The 18377-nt window shown below is 38.3% G+C and overlaps 1 protein-coding gene across 1 annotated transcript in view; it reads right to left on the bottom strand.

Annotated features, from left to right (window-relative positions):
* The window catches only part of ctnna2 (catenin (cadherin-associated protein), alpha 2), a 341003-nt gene that overhangs the window by 231659 nt on the left and 90967 nt on the right, over positions 1-18377 (bottom strand). The window contains exon 7 of the mRNA XM_026171090.2: positions 4345-4548. Within this exon, the coding sequence (XP_026026875.1) occupies positions 4345-4548 (204 nt within the window). The remainder of the gene's footprint in view (positions 1-4344; positions 4549-18377) is intronic.

Below are 18377 nucleotides of genomic sequence, written 5' to 3'. Positions count from 1 at the left end.
TTCAACCATCATTGACTGGAAACTGGTTTGCAAATATTTCTAAAATATAATTTGGTTTGATTTCACATTCACTACTATATGTTAAGAAAAGCTACATCACTAGGGCTGCCACGATTAGTCGACTATCAAAATCGTCGACGACTGATTTAATAGTCGACGCGTCGTTTGAAGCTTTGTAAGATCCCAAAAGACGCAGGAATAAGTAGCAGGATTTAAGAGTGTAATAACGGACTGAAACAGAAGATGGCAGCACTGCATGTACAAGGATGCCAGCTGCCGTTAAACCCCGAAGAAGAGGTAGCTCTGTCTCAGGATTCATAGCGCGGCCCAGCTCAGTTTCCAACAATGGCGGCAGCTAGTTAGTTTTAATATTACTCTTATTATTCTTTCTGGGTCACAAAATAAACGTTTAACATATTTTCAGGCGAGAATGTAGCTGTGTAAACCTCAAATATCTGCTCAGTTTATCAAGACCACATATTTTCAAAAGCTTTCCGACGTTTTCGGAGACGTCTGTTACCCACTAGCTCGATAGCTAGCCGGGGGCAAGGCAGGGCTCACTAGAGCCCGTGAGCTCTAGAGAGGGTTGTGCGGTCAGCTGAGCGCACCATCCGCTCCGAGCTCCCTGACCTGCACTCAATCTACAGCAGGCGGTGCTGGACCAAGGCCAGGAAGATCGTGAAGGACCTCAGCCATCCCAACAACAGACTGTTCTCTCTGTTGAGGTCAGGAAAGCGATTCCGCTCCCTGAAGACCAACACAGAGAGACTGAGGACGAGCTTCTTCCCGCAGGCGATACGGTCTCTCAATCACACCACCCCACAGTACTGACCCACACATACAGTTCTTACACACACTGGACATTCTGGACATTGTTTCACTTCATTACTTAAATCACGCTGCTGTTATTGTGTATATGCTGCTGTTATTGTGTATATATTTATTTATATTTCTTCATACATTCTTATATAGTTCTATATTGTGTATTTTGTTGTACAGTTATTTTATTTTCAACTTTAATTTATATATTTTATCTTATTCTCCCAGTTAAATTTACCCTTCATTCTAATTTGTGTTGTACAGTTATTTCATTTTTAACCTTAATTTATATTTTATTCCTTCCTAGTTAAATTTACCCTTTTTAATTTTTCATATTTATTTCCTATCTTATTCATAGCCTTTTCCTTTTTTGTTTTCTTTAGGTCACGAGCAGTTGTCCAAGCATTTCACTACATATCGTACTGTGTATGACGGTGTACGTGACAAATAAAATTTGAATTTGATTTGAATTTGAATTTGAGAACACCGCACTCCCGGCAAATCGTTTTCAAACGCACCGCCGTCTTTCGCTACTCAGGTTAAAGATGATATATAAGTCACTTAGATAACTTAAAAATGTTATTGTTTGGCTTTTTTTCAGTATTTTATTTGTTCCTGAGTAAATTGGTTTGGCTGAGATTAAAGTTATAGTTTTTACACAGCTGAATAAACGTCAAGCAGACAACTGATTAGAAGTGTGAGATGCTCGAGAATATACTCCGGTGTCCCATTATATTTTAGATAGCAAGGAGTTTATTAAACTCCACCGAAACAATCTGCAAATTTCAATAAAAATTTAATAAACTATCATCTTGTCTTTATTTTTAGTTAGCACATACCTTAAACACTTAAAGCTTTAAGCTAATGATAGTTATAAAAGAGCAGATGCATTATTATTATGCATCTGCTCAGCATACGTTTTACGCCCAATGGATGCACGATCTGATTAGTCGACTAATCGCAAAAATAATCGGTGACTAGTCGACTATCAAAATAAGCGTTTGTGGCAGCCCTATACACCACCCATACAAGTTTTTCCACATTAATGCAAACCTTAAATTAAATGTGAGACTAATGCTCCTTTAATATAGTTGCTTAATTTAATCATTTATTTTAAAGTGAATGTGCTAGAGTGCAGATCAGGAATTAGCACAGTGTAAATGCAAAGTGGAGGGGGGAGAGAAAAAAAAACAATGAATGTCTGAATGCAGCTCTGCAGACAGATTCAGGAATAACTCGACTGTGTAAAACACACTTGGATTTAAAATGATAAAAAGAGATCAGACATTTAATAGATTTGACATTGAAAGTTTCAAAAATCTTATGGGCTGCCATTTAATGGCAAAGTCTTCCAAGAACTTATTCATGTGTGCAAGGTCAATGACAGAGTATCCAAGGGCACCTACTATTTCCCTTATGTAGACACAGCTCACATGGCTCACTGTGCACAAAAGGGTGGGCTGAAGAAGAATATAAATCGGATATGTGTGATGATTAATCATTGTCTTGGTCAGCCTCATAACCTTTAAACAGTTGTGCCAGTCACAGTGTTGCATGAGAAATGGCTCACTAAATGGAGAGAAAAATTCCAGATGAGCTTCTCCAAGGATGAAAATACTACTGTTAACCTCAGGGTTTAGAGCCACAGTGTGCAGACCGATGACTTACACACTCAGTATACAGTAAATATTCAGAGATTGATAACATAACCCTTAGTTTTAAGCTGTAAAGGCAAACATTTGTGAAAACCTTACTTTTTTGGCCTCACATTGTTGGATACATGACCATTATTATATGTTCAGTTAGTACTCTGATGTAGGGCATATGCTTTCCAACCACCATACAATATGTCCCAAAATACAGTACTTTTGTACACCCAGCTTGTTTTCTTAATGCTGCAGTCACACTAGGGAAAACTATGACTGTGATCATGTGCAACGAACTTGCAGTCTCACAGTCTCAATGGTTCCTTGAAAGACAGCGACATGATGTGTGATCATTACATTTAGTCATCATTTTCAAAGTGACTTTGGTAAATCAAGAAGTATGAAATAAAAGGGCAGTAAGACAGAGTCAGCCTGAAATTGAATGGGTTCAAGTTGCCTATTACATGCTATCTGTTTGTGATAGCATGAGTGATTAATTATGATGCACCGCAAAATCTGTTGCCTTCCACAGATAGAAAAAAAGAATCACATTAAACAGGAATTAACATTCACCGCCTGTTTTCAGGCTCTAGCCAGAACCTCAACAGCAACAAAAATCCTGAAACTCCTCCACAAATAGTGACATGCTTGCTGGAAGTTGCCAAATAACATTCACACTCACAGCCTTATTTCTGTATAGACATATATAGAATACAACTATCTGACAATCAGTTGAGTCCCCTACAGCAAAGAGACCCATCACAGCTGAGTTGCTCTCGTTGGTGTAGACTGCCACAGAGTGATTGCTTTTTTATATGTATATAAATGAGAAAGCAATCATTAACAAACCTTTGGGAGTCTTTTCTTAGTTGTCGCTCTTTCAGGGTATTGAATGCTCAACCTTTGGGTGACATGATTGCTGGTTCAACAGGTTGCAATCGGTCACCAAATGTGAAAACTTCAATGCAATCACCTGGCAACCACCGATTTATTCCAATTGTAAGGAGGTCGCAGTCCTATTTTTACTCTAGGGCGACTGAGCCATGATTTTCATTACTTTTAACTATATTTAGGTACAAATCCTCAAAGCGATGATAGTTTCATCACTCGTAAACATGCAGTTGTGCATTTCTGTCATTTAGTCACTTTCCATTACCTGATGGAAATGCAAAGTTATCAAAAGAGTGATATGTGCTGAAAATAGACCTGATCCTCAAGTCATCTATTCTCAGCACGTCAAAGAGCAGACTTTCACCCACACCTCGCCTCGCATAGTCTCATCTCCTCTCACCTTTGAGTCTACTTGCAATGCTCTGGGAATGAAAGCACCAAAGGCATGAGGGATGGGCAAAGAGCAATTGAAGGTAAGAATATTGCCAACATACTGTTAACGTAGCTTGCAGCAGTCTTTGGACTGCCCTGAAATATAGAGATATACAGGCTGTTGCCTTCATTTACCATCAAGGCACTTCAATTTTATTTTTATAGCCCAAAGGGGGCTTTGGGCTATATAAGGTGTACAGCTATAAGGGGGCTTTACAAGGTGTACACCTTGCAAGACCTCTATCCCTAGGACCTCAAATCAAACAAGGAAAAAGTCTATTAAACCTCTTCAAACAGAGAAAAATGCAATAGCAACAAACAATACATCCCTCCTTTAGGACAGAGAGATTTATGCAAGAAATATCTCCAGAAATAGAGAGAAGTGTTTACTTCTAAATAAAATGTCAGCTTTACCAAGAAAAGCCAAAGATTAATAACAAGGCCTGTTTTTATTAGCACAGAAGTTTTCACTGATGTATGTGAAACAGGTGCGCACACACTAATGAACGCAGTTGCAATTCAGTTGTGAAAATAAAGCAATAAGAGAAAAACTCACATTGTTCATGTACTCGCTCAACAAGTCTTGAAGGGCCTGTCGAACGGCGTTGCATTCAGCCACGATCCGTTCACGACGGTCATCGCGTGTGCATGAAGAGTCAGCCATTAATGCAGCGCCACTGATGATGCTCTCTAAGCGCTCCTCCAGAGACGGACGGAAACGAGCCTCACTGAATGTCAGAGGGTCCAGGATGATCTTGTTCTGTAGGTCAGAAATGTAGAAGGTCAGGACAGTAATCCAGGCAAAACGGATAAATGACTCACCACTGGATGACCGGTTCCAGAAACTGTACCCAATGACAAATGGCAGTTCAGCTTTTAATCACAGACTAGTGTCTTTGACACAGACCCTGGGGCACAAGATCGGGATGGAGTAAGTTGAAAAGAAGAAGACAAAGAGCACCACACTGACCAGCCACTGTTCTGATTAAATCGTGTTTATCTAAATACAAAGGAAATGTTTTACCTCAAGCACAGCATCAAATTTCATGAAAGTTTACAACAAATTTAGGCCTTTGTTCATAAAAGGTTTTTCAAATATTGAGAGCACAAATAAAATGAAGCTGCATTTCTCTCATGAAAGGGAAGTATCCCCTCAAAAAGCCTCAAATTCTGGATGGGCTGCCATCATTCCAGCAACAATCAGCCACCATGACTAAGTCAGGCAAAACCAAGAATGCATAAAGAATATCTAACACAGGGTAGCTCGAGTTCATAAATTTAAAACAATACCCCACCCACATTTCTCTGAGCATAAGACTTGCTGAGGCTACCGAGGAGGTAACGAGGAGAAAGAAAAATTAGTGACCTGAACGTCAAAACCTTAGCATTTCAAAATCTTAGACTTTATCCTCGCTTTTATTATGATCACTACAGAAATAGAGCCCAGCTTTACAGTGTTGGCTACAATGTGAATAATGGAGCAATAAAGTCATTTATTTTAGCGATGCCTTATCTTGTATTGTTTAAGTATTGTTTAGTCTTTTGATCCTAAGGTGCTTTGGGTCTGCATAAAACTCAGAATTGCTTTTATTCATCATCTAAGCTTTAAATAGCTCTGATGTAATTAAATGTGACTCTGTGGTATAAATGACCAGTGTTGAGTTACAGCAAAGAGCAAAGATGCACTTTTCAGTCACTCCAAACCAGTCTGACACTGGGATAGAGTGACATGTCAAGTGGAAAACTGATAGGGAATGCTGAGTTACGGACGAGCTTCCTGTATTTCATTGATATCTGGATGGTTCTATTCTTAGTTTCTCTCTGCTTCTTTACTTTTTATTTCGTTTTTGAGGTGTTGTTTACAAAGCTAACTGCATCAGCGTTTTGTGATATCCCGATCTATATCTGGATTGGAAGCATAGTCAAATTCTTTTTTAAATGCCATCTGACTCTGAGTGAAACATAAACAAAAACACTTGAATCTAAGTCTCATTTCTCGAGGGGAGATGTGTTCATTTATTTGGAAAAAATAAACCATGTATGGCAGACAGAACTATTTGTCTGACAATGTCGCCATTATATCTTTGAAAATTTCACTATTATCAAAGGTTGCTGCTACATCTGGTACTTCAGATTAAGTTAATCAACTTTATACAGGAAAAACACCCCATATTCCTTCATCTCACTTGTGCAGTGGTTATTATGCTGACATTCATATCATATATTAGAGCTGTAAAATGAGAGGCAAGAAATGCAACAAAGCCCTATACAGTGAAGGTCTCAACATGAAAAGATGCAAAGAAGAAAATAACATGAATGGAAATTGAGAACATTCCCTGAGGACTCCAGTGAATTGTTATTCCACACATGGTGTCAGGTTGCAATTATCACTGGGAGTTGGGAATAGGCAGAGCAGAAATAGCAACAAATGCTGGGCTGACAAAGGCTGGGAGGATTTCAAGGTAATTGGCAATGGCTAAAGTCATCTTCCAGAAACTCACAAATGTGACTGATAGTCCCTAGTCCCTTAGTGAGTTTCAGTGTTACACTTTTCTTCCCCCCTTTTACCTAATAATCACTTACTCTGTTGTACTGCTTTGCTTCAAAGCCCAAAACCATCGTGTAAGTGAAAAATCTTTAGACAAGTGCGCACAATTATAAATAAATATTAATTAAAAAGTATTAGAACACAATCAAAAACTGCAAACTTAAAATCATCCAGATACAGTATTTGTTTCATCAGGAAATTCAAAAAGCTACCAGAACACAGAGGAGATTTGGTGTCTTTCTGGTACTGCATTCAGGATCAGAGTGATATGTCAAAATCTTTAAAAGTTTCACACTTCCTTGAAGAAGAATCTTGGCATCATGCTTGGTAAAATGTTTCCTTTAATTCCTCTTATGATGTAGTTATGTTAAACTCCTATAACACTGCTGACAAGTGTTGGCTCCTAATGCCTTCTGGTTTCTAAAAGGTCTGGAAAGATATAAAGGATAATACAGCAGCATTTTTATACAGAGCAGTCAGAGAGTCCTTACTGCAAGTTTTATAAAAGAAGAGTTCTTTTTTTCTTTAGTTAATTATACACCAGTCTCTTAAAGTCTGTAATTCTATGTGAATGTACCATTGCATTTGACAGTATATCAAGACCGGAGGGAACCTTATATTTGCCTCACTCACAGCGAGGCTATCGGTTTGACCCCACTTTAGGGCATGAACCAGAGACAGGGCACATGCCACATCAGCCTTTGTCAAGTGTGCCTTCCAGAACTTTCCAGTATTTGATGGCAACTGCTTTTTCAGAGATAGAAGTTCAACAAAGTCCTGAAGATACCACTGAAATGCCTCTAGATGCCACATTATAGTTCAAGGGTTGTGTAGTTGATTATTATGGTGTTTGACAAAGCTCTACCCACAGTGGCCCATGAGGGACATTAGTCATAACCCACTCTGTGATCGATTACCCTAATGAAGTGTGTCTGACTCAGAAAAAGTTCCTTATATTGTCCCACAGTGGATGCCAACTAAAACAGCTTGATAAAGACTGTGATATGTAACAGTCGCTGGCACACTTACAGTAACGCTACAAATTGTCAGCTACTACAAAAATTAGTACATGAATGTGAAGGAATTTCCATATTATACCCATACAGCAATACTTTTTCACCGTCCCCATCTGTTTAAGAAATTCTACATTCCAATATGGAAACTCTTGATTTCTTGGCTAGTTCAATAGGTATCCAATAACATTTCGTCAGTCGTGTAGCTTCTGCATGATGTAGTCCAACAGACTTTTGACACCTTCATTTGAAAGACAGTTGCACAATGTTTGCAGACTTCTGATATCTGCTAGCAATAAAAGCAATTATGTCAGCAAGTGTCACCCCTATGTGTTATCTTGAATGATCTCCAAGTCTGAGTGACTGGGGCAACTTCCAACAACAACTTATAACCACTTTTTCTTTTTTTTTCCTAGACGAGGGACTGGTGGTTACCAGGAGGTCGCCAACCAGCCTCACTGCCTGTGGCCTTACATACATATTACATTGTTTGATTGCCATCTTGGTTAAGTACCAGAAATATGATTTCATGTTGTCACTGGAAGTTAGCTAGCAAATTTAGTAATATATGCAGTCCACAACAAAATCATTACACCATTACTGAATATGAGGGTTGAGTCGCAGCTGCACAAACAGCTAAATAATAATGGTTAATATACCAAAATGCTTTTTTATTGTTTCTGTAATGGTTAATCTACCACTATGTGCAGTCTTTAATCAAAATGATATGTTTAATGCTTAAATATAATTACGTTGTTATCCATGAATATTCAGATTTACAGTTTTATGAAAAAAAGCAAAAAAATATGGTAACGTAGGTTATTAGTTTTGATTAAGGTGATAAATTACAGTTATTCACTTACACTACTGAATAGAAAAATTGTTTTAGTGGTTGAATTTTATGCTTGATTATCTCCTGCCTTCTGAAAAAATTCCAATGTACCGGCTTAAATTAGGATATAAAAATATGTGAATTCAGTATTTTATTAGCCCAATAACTAAGAATATAAGTTCTAAATTTGACCAGGTTCTTCACAGATTTTTGAGGTATTTGTATTTTCTTGTTTTTATGACAGGTAAATGTCATAATGGTAAACGGCCTGTATTTGTATTGCGCTTTACTAGTCCCTAAGGACCCCAAAGCGCTTTACACATCCAGTCATCCACCCATTCACACACACATTCACACAGTGGTGATGGTAAGCTACATTGTAGCCACAGCCACCCTGGGGCGCACTGACTGAGGTAGTCTAATAATTTTTTAAGCACTGTATATGTGTTAGATTACAGATTTCACAGTTTATAAATACTCATGCTTGCTTTGCCAGCAAGCACACAATCAAAGCTAAACGTTTATTGCTTTAGTTATATTGTCAGAAAATATTAAACACATTTTGTTCAGTTTAAGACAACACTTCTATACCTGTTCAAATTTAAGTACACAGTGTATTTAGAAAAGAAAGAAGGCACAGAAGCACACTAATTAGTTCACAGCCTATGACCGTGCAAACAGACAGTTCTGACATGAGTAAAGAGGCAAAAAAAAGTTGAACCCTGATCATGTGTATTTGGCTGAATATTATTTCAACATGATTTGATATTCTTTAGTAAGCTAAACTTTATAGTGCTGAATCTTTTAAAAAAAGAAAAGAAAATAGACCTTAGTAGAGTTAAAATGTCTAACAAGATGCATCTGCTGTACTGTTGTGCAAAGAGACGATGGAAAAACATCTGAGGAAAAGTATCATATAGCTTGAAGATACGAGAGAGAAGAAAATGCAAATCCAAGTTAAAGCATTTCATCGCAGTTGATAGAGGAACGGCTACAGAGTTGTATAACCGAGAGGATTAACATTTTTTGTTTTAGCAGTCAATCTGGACAAAGTCATTTTTTGATTAAAATGTGAAAAGCATTAATCAAATAACGACAAGATAAAACCGCAGCTTTGGTATTTTATAGAAGATTGATTCCAGATTTGAAAGCTCAACTACCTGAAAGTCACTTATTTAAATTCAACCAGTATTTTCTCATCAAACAACTCACTTTTATAAAACTGCCTTTTAAACTCATAATGTGAAAAATAAATTCTTATGCATAATTATCATGCAGGTAATCAGATCAAAACACAGTAAAAAAAGAATAATTTGGAACATGCATCTGTGTGTAATTATGTTCAATCAAAAATGATCAGTTCTAACTGAAATTTAATCAAACACTGCGGCGCACAACTGCAGCCAACTGAATCACCAAATAGTGCTCATTCTGTTGGAGGCAACTCTTTCATTATAACTAAAATCACAAGTTGTGGGTACTTTTTTGTCTTGTAAAGTATTATTAAAACATTTTGAAAAGCTAAATACATATTTACAGAGCCAAAAAGTAGCTGTATTGGTTCCCCGTATTAACGTGGTACACAGAAACATACAGTATATTCAACTATTTTTCATGAAATTGTCATAGAGTGAGTATTTTAACCATTTTGCTATGATATGGCCACTTAAGTACAAATTACTTGAAGCGTTATTGGACTTAGCAATTAGTAAACCTCTGATTTTTGTTTCTTTTTTACAAAGATTCATTCATATCACATAGTGCATACTAAAAATATTTCACTTTTTGAGAGGATGCGTCTCCCCATGATCCTTGGGTACAATATGTTGTTAAGCTGAGTGGAATTTTTCCTTTTCGGTGCAATCACACTTTGCTTTGGATCATAACGTAGCCTAATTTACTCTAAAGGGGAAATATGCAACTTAATAGACCTTAAAAATAAAATATTAAAGCATCTTTTAATAACCAAGGTATGACAATCAAAGTAAAAACAGTGTAGTGACAAAGAAAACCATTTAAATTGCTGTTAAAGGAACAGTGTTTGTATGAACCATTAAGCTTGCTTTGTCCATTCTGGTTAGATTTTCACAATGAAACCTGTATGGAGCACATGCACGTGTTTGTTAAAGCTTGGACAAGACTTGAATTACTGTAAACACTGCTCAAAACTACAACAAAAACTAGTGCAAAATGGTAGAAATTCAGAATATTCAGACAACAATCTGAATCTATTCTCCATTTGTCTTGAATACATGAATATTCTGAGCCATGATGTTTACTTGGAAATACAATGAAAGAAGGCAAAAATGATTCAGGGAAAGAGGAAATAAAATTTACTACTTTCCCACACACATTTAGACGCAAGCTATTTCTCTGTGGTCAAGACATCTTGATTAATGATTGTACGCGCATCCCGCTGGTTTAATTGTGTCAAGTAAGTTTGAATATTACCAGCTACACCTGAGGGGGAATATCAAGGTTCTGCATATAATCAACTTGATTAGGGAAAAGAAATAACTTTCAGTATGATCAACATTTTTACATAATATTAACAAATTAATTTCTCTGTGGGCAATCCGCCCTTAAAATATGCCTGAAACTCATATTCAAATGCATGTTTTCTGAATGTTTATATCATTCAAGCTGTCAACTTTCCATCTTTGGTAACTCTACGCCTGACTCATTGCAAGTGTAATTTGTTCCCCCGGGTTTGCACTACTTGATATCTCATTGGTTTTCTGTTTGCTGCCTTCACAGATTCGCAGAAAAAAGTGATGCCTCAATTCACCGCAGTTCCAGTCTGCTGTTCCTGGCTTACACATATCTGCCATGGCATGTCTGGAGACAGAAGTACAAAAGTAACTCCATCCATTGTTAGCATCAAGGTAACGTTACTATGACAACCTCCGAAACACCGCATCATAAAACGGTATGACTAAAGCTTTTTTCTTTTCTTTTTTCAGGCACATTCAAGTATCGACTGAAGGTCTTTGGACAAACAAAAACCCATATGAGTCGCTTAACAGGTCCAAAAATAAAAATAAAATAAAAAATACAAACACTAAAGCATTGTCCTCTATTATGATCTTCGGCTGTGGCGCTCTTGATTCTTGGGCTCTGGGTACAGAATGTATTCAAAACTCAGTTAAATTGTAAGTGTGTGTCTGAATGTTTATTAAAGTAGCAGATGCACACAGACAGAGTCATAAATCATACAGTAAGGTAACATAAGAAAGCCAACGAGGATGCTCCCCTGGCTGGGCGATGGTAGCTGGAGCAGTGCCAAGGCTCTCTTGAAGTGGCCTGTGATTGTGGAACTACAGTAAGCTGTGGGGGGAAGCTGACAGTTTCTAATACTTCAATTTATCTGTGATGCTCGGGAATATTGAACGGTTCTCCTTTGACCTTGTGATCTAAAAAACTTTAGAAAAAAAACCTAATTTGTACATCATACTTTTTCTGCCAGAGGAGGGTCATTCGTCTCAAAAAATACATATTGTTTAATTTAATTAACCATTACCTTTTTAAGTGTCTTTGCTTTTTAAAAAAGCAACATTCCCCTCTGATTCCAAAACATCTAAGTGCTCTTAAGGCACTTTTTTCCCATGAGATCCCACGGAGTTAAAGTCATTAAGGCCAGTGAGCAAACGACATGTCAAATGAAGCTTTTAGAGGAAGCTCAAGCAGTCAGACAATTATCGTTCTAATTTCCTAATCACCCCAGGTCTCTGCCTCTCAGTTATTATCCAAAGAACTCACTAGGTTATGTTAATAAGGCTGTCTGTCAAACAGTGATCATCCTGGCTGAAGGGTATTTAACTACCTAACCTGTTGCATCTCTTTGCTGTCACTTAAATGCATGCCCACCGCACAGCCACATGTGTCAAAAACCAAACTGTAGCGCCCCAGAGTTATGTCTGGAACAGCTTAAATTCACAAGGCTGCACTTAGACAAACAGATTTCATCCACAGGTTGCATATTAACACATATTGAGTCAATACTCTTACTGTGAACTAACTTACTACCTGTTTCATTTGTAGTGTTACCTTATAATCTTATAATCTATGACGACCTTATAATCCTTTCTACTTTTACTTTTTCTTCTTCTTTTTTTTAAAATCACTGTCATACTTCCAAGTTGCCAAACAAGCAAGAGCAGGTCTGACAAATGGTTATTTGACAGAAGTGAGTGGTTATTTAAAAGAGGACGAATCCCAGGGGGTCATCAGCAAAGGCACACCTGCCATCTTCCCCTCTAATCTCACTTGATGTGTTTAGGAGATATGTGGAATCAATGTTTCTGGAAGTCATTTTTGTCCCCATTATGCTGGAAGTCCAGTAAATAAGGACATAATTAGATCTTGGTAGGTTACAGACAACCATTTTTGTTCCAAAGATATAAAAAGAAAGATTTTTTTTTAAAAAAGAAAGAAAGAAATGGAACTGCTCTCAAAACTGATATTAATATGTGGAAACAGTTCATGCATGATTAATGATGGTGTGATTTCTTTTCCTGCAAAGTTAAAAGCTAATTGGATAATCCATAAACTCTGAATTACTTAAAATTACCTTTTAACTAATTCAGCATGCAAAGGGGTGTCTTCGATTTGCTGATCCTGGCTAGCAGGAGAAATTCACTGCACTTTATTATCATAAAAGGAAACCATTCATTTTAATTGATTAATGGCTTTGTATGCATTTACACACACTATATATTTAACTTTATTACTTTTTATCTTACAGGGCAAATTTTTTTATTTCCAAAAAAACATTCGTATGAGCTTTTTGTTGAACATATACGTGTTAGTAGTTATATCATATGCTGTCATATGTTCAACCCCCCCTCCCTTCAGAATTGCTTTAATTATTTATGGCACAGATTCAGCATGGTGCTGGAAACATTCCTCAGATATTTTGGTCCATATTTAGCTACTGCAGGTCCACGATGTGAATCTCCTGTACCACCACATCACAAAGGCGCTCTACAAGATTGAGATTTGTTGACTGTGAGAGCCTTTTGAGTACAGTGAAGCTCGTTTCAGATTATGTAAGCTTTGTGACATGTCAAATATCCTGCTGGGAGCAGATATTCAATTCAATTCAATTTTGTTTATATAGCGCCAAATCACAACAACAGTCGCCTCAAGGTGCTTTATATTGTACAGTACACTTTAGACCTGTCAGTGAGTACACTGGTCATAAACGGACAGAAATGGTCAGCAAAAATACTTCCTGTGCTTTAGTGCATAGTTGGCACTAAAGGGCCAAAAGTGTTCCTGGAAATTATCGCCAACACCATCACACCACCAGCAGCCTGACCTGTTTATTCAATGAAGGATGAATTCATGTGATTTACACCAAATTCTGACACTACAATCTGAATGCCGCAGCAGAAATCGAGGCCATGAAATACTCAGATCAGCCCGTTTGGTACCAACAACCATGCAACGTTCAAAGTCTCTTAAATCACCTTATGCATTACCAGAGCAGGTAAATAACAGAAGCCTCGCAAAAAAAAAACCATGATAACGGCTATTCAGTTGACATTGATACCAGTCTTCAGGTTTCACGTCCCTTAGAGAGTCTTATTGTTGAAAGTAGTGATTATGTCTGCTTTCTAACAAAAGCAAACAAAACAAATACCAATAAAGTACAGGGACAACAACTGCACATCAATCAGCCTGCTGCGATTCGCAGAGGCTACAATAGTGCTTGAGGAGCAGAGACGATTAACTGACCTCTAGCCCAGTCTTAGCGAGTCTGTGTTACTCATAATATCTTGTTACAGAGATCTCCCCGTCCAGCTCAGGAGCAATTTCTAAATACCTGTGACAGTGGCCTTCACAGTTTCGCCGTGGCCAAGATGATAGTAAGGGAAAGCGCAGACAGTGCCATGACTGGCAGCCAGGCCTTTCTGTTCACTGAAAGAACAGTGGGAATAGAAAATAACAATGTAGCACTGCATTTTCTGTTATCTCATCATCAGGTGTGGCAAACCTTTTCTTCAGGGGTTCATACCCACCTGTGAAAGCACACCTGAGTGCTCTTCACACATTAACTGTTAACAGTATAACTGTTATGTATAAAGTTTCCACAGCTATCGTTTCATATACAAGACCTTTATGTTACACACATGGGGTCTGTGTGTTATTTGGATGACATTACCCCCTCAGCCAGGGGGCTTCTGTATGCTGGTATTAACTCTAGCCTCTGACTGTCTGCTCCATAATGAGGGGAGCATTGAAGGAGATTGCATGATCGTGGGTGTAGGAGGACATGGGGTATAATGTTCCCAACCACTAACTGTGCACAGCACATGAAACAAACAGAGTTCTAGTGCACTGATGATGCACACATACGGTACAGGCACTATAGAACACTTGGAATGCAGAGATGGTGGATGACGAGACACCTGTTTCGTGGCTTTGGCCGTGAGACCCTGTGGAGCTGTTGCAGCTGCGAACAGTAATAAGAAAGGTATTGGTACATGTCAGGAAAACTCAAGCAGATCCAATTTTCAAAGACTACAAATTAGCTCCCCTGACTTTGCCAGTGTTAGCAACATGCACCAACTAACAAAACATAAAAGAAATATGCCACAGAGGTTCCGGGAGCTAATTATGTTCATCGTAGCTTACTTAATCCTTATTCATTAACCACTTTACTTCTAGTATCATAATAACTGAGGTATTGCTAAATTGCAGATATTTAACCCTAAAACTTTTGAGTCTGTATACTTTGTTTTGCTCTCTGCTCGTTTAGGTCAGAAAGGGTCACACTGAAAAAGAGGACTATCTTAGTTATCAGCAGGATCTTGAGTAGGCCCTTTCATATGCAGTGTGTCAGACTGAGTGCGCTGTGTTTTAATGAGTTTTAAGATCCAGCGAGGTCTTCAAATTTTCATTGCAAACAGAGGAAATTACCTTACATGCTGCAGACACACAAGGCCAGATTTACTAGGACTGGTAAATTAATGGGAGGTCGGAATGGCAAAAATGTGTTGATGAGTAAGGATGGGAATTGAGAACCGGTTCATGCAGAAAACTGGTTCCCAGTAGTCCAATTCCTCAGGATTTTTAGTCTGCCTGCCGATCGAGCCCGCTTGCCGGTTCTTGCACTCGCGGTGCAATCAGCTGATTCCAGTTCTCATGTCATTGCATCAAAGTAATGTAACCAGTAGTATAGCGAATTACTTTTTCCCAGGAGTAATTAAGTACCATACTGCATAACTTTTAAGAAAAGTACTTTATGCAATATGTTTCATAATTACATTTTTGAGAAATGACTCTAACACTAATCACAACAAACATGCACAAACATTTCAACCACAGCATAATAATTTCTTTATTCCTGCTTAGCAATGGCAGTGGCTCTCAAAACAGAGCCAATGAGGATCGATAAGTGATATCGATAATGGAATCGGAATCATTACATTATCATCAATTCCCATCCCCATTGATGAGAGTGGAGAATTCTGCGGGTGATCGACTAATAATACACTGATTTATAAACAAAAAACACGGCTTTGCAATAATGACCAGCATCCTATAAAGAGCAGGGCAAATTAGCAAGCTCAAAAACAAGCAGTCTGGTGAAAGTAAGTGTAAGCTAATAATCAAAAAAAAGTGTAAGAGCAGGTTTTATGGACGTCTTCCTCTCTGAAAACAGTGTGGCAATTAAGACCAATGAGAGGCAGCTGAAGAAGAATCCATATGTACATCCATCTCTGTGTTAATGAAGGTACTGTCACTTTGTCAGGTATCCAAATCCACTTTTCTTCCCAGCAGGTTGTGTGGAGCTGCACTGTCCAGCATCACATGCATTAGGTTAATATCTAAAGGTAAACTGTAACACACATCAGATCTGTCCAACCCGCATTAAGTGCTGCATTTTGATCTATGTTTCAATCTGGTTTGTAATAGATCCGACACCAGAACACACAAGACGTTTTTATTGTGGACCCATCTCTGTGTAGAAATGTGACTAAAAGCCTGAAATGCTCTGAAAACCCATCAGCCCACTGTAAAAAGTGATTTGGCCTTTAAAGCAAGACACACTCTCATATGCGTCTCGTATTAGGATTCTGGCCCTCTCTCCGACACTCAGTTCAATTCATTTAAGTCAAATCAAGTCAATCAAAATACCAGTATTACTGAGGAGCAGAAATATGTGTGGCTGGGCTCTAAACAAGCAGGGTGAGGGCTTAGTGAAGAGCTACGGGACACAGCCAGAGCTTAGGCACAGCTTTGAGCCATCCACCCGCGCCAATTATGCACTAGTTCTGATAACTTCTCCCCCTCTTGTTCCAAATAAATGAACACTCCTCGCAGCAACTACAGCAACAGCAACCACGTCGGGGGCAAAACAGAACATGCAATTTTTTTGGCCGTTAAATTCAGAGCAATTTGCAGTAAATCGGTTCTGCAAACCTCAGTGAATCACATTTGATTCATTTACATACTCTCATAGCACCATTTCGCACTTTAAAAGCTAAACTCTCACACAAACATACCTGTGTCTGCACTTTTCCAGTTACAGAATTATTTACTTAATACCAGCACTGGCTTTTTTAACGCTAAAAGAGGGTTGTGGGCTAGCACAGACTGTTAGAAAATCTGGCCCACAATGTGTTTGTATCCAGCGCTGTTGCCACGGCATTATATGACTCTGTATATACCATAAAACCTGTAGTTAAAGAGTAGCAAGGGCATTTAAAGTCAATATAGATTTCACTGTACAACTGTATAGCGTAATTACACTGATGAGCAGCTGAAGGATCAAAGAATCAAGGATCAAGAAACTGTTTTATTTACTACTTATTTACAGATTCATTTATTACCATTCATTCGTGTTAATCTTAGTGTGCCCATGGCAGATTTCTGCCAATTGAGGTCTTTCGAGGTTGCTGTTTCCACCGTTTCTTTTTTTTTTTTCAAAGGTTCTATGAGTGAGAAGCATTAATATGTATTGCACCAGCAGGCAGCTATTTATGTAAAGAGATAATAGTGGAGTAATGATTTCCTAGTCATGGATGTGCTCTAATCCAAGTTTCTGTCTTCAGTGTTTTGGTAAATGTTCCATGTGCATTTGAGTTTTTCTCTTAGAAGCCATTAGCCAGCCCTGCTGCCATGTCTGGCCATCCCATAAAGTGCGAGCATGAAAGTGAAAGCAGGATGGCAGACCAAAGTCTGGAACATTCAAACAATCAGTCAAGTGAACCATTTTTGTTTTTTAGTTTAAAGTTATTTATGTTACCAAATATGTCTGTGCACAGGGAAACAGAGAGCAGAGGAGAATAGCAGAATAAAGGTTTTGTTTCTTTAACTGTTTTTGGAATCTGGTTGTCAGTTTGTCTTGTAGAGTCGGTGCCTTGGCTTGCACTACTGTTCCTACCTGTGCTTCTTTGTTTGGTTTATTTTGCTTGTGAAAGAAGCACATAAACGGCTGTGCACAGACTGAGGAAGTAGGACAAGAGAGGAAGAGAAAGAGACAGAGAGATACCAGACATGGTAATGCTTAAGAATTCAGACTCAAGGTATTTACTAGCAGACCCTGCAGCAGGCTGGCAATCTGGAGCACTAGGACTTCTCCCAGTGGGTTGCTTCACCTGTGAGGTGGCAGTGAGAGAAGGAGCAACAAAGAGAGTTAAATCAAATTTACTGCTTTGATTATTTATCGTACTGGTATGTATCACATCATGGGTCCTGATTTTACCAAATCTGATGTTGTGTTTTATCAGTGACAGCCCAGTCCTGTCACGGGGACCTCCAGGGTAGGAAAAGTTAAAACTAATGGCACACGAGTAACAGCTTTCCTACGTGTCAAAAGAGAATCATACAAGCAGTCACCTGTAGGATGACCTGATAAAAGCAGGCAAAAAACATGAGAAGAGCACAAAACAAGCAACCATACCATAAACCCTTGTGCATGAGAGTAAAGTTGGCTTGCATATGTTCTATAAAACTACAAAGTAAATACTGAAAAAGGACTTTTTGAAATGATCAGCAGTGCGTTTTGTGAAAGAAAGCCTAGAGCACTATCCAAGCAGATGAAAAAGGAAGTAAGTCTGTGCTGCTGAGAGGTCATTTACTGCTGGAGATAAACGTAAACTTGCCCGACGTCTTGAATATTTTGAAATACAGTGGGGCAAAAAAGTATTTAGTCAGCCACCAATTGTGCAAGTTCCCCCACTTAA

Source organism: Astatotilapia calliptera, chromosome 6 (genome assembly GCF_964374335.1).
Source record: "Astatotilapia calliptera chromosome 6, fAstCal68.1, whole genome shotgun sequence".
Taxonomy (NCBI): domain Eukaryota; kingdom Metazoa; phylum Chordata; class Actinopteri; order Cichliformes; family Cichlidae; genus Astatotilapia; species Astatotilapia calliptera.
This window is presented reverse-complemented; position numbering and strand designations above follow the sequence as displayed.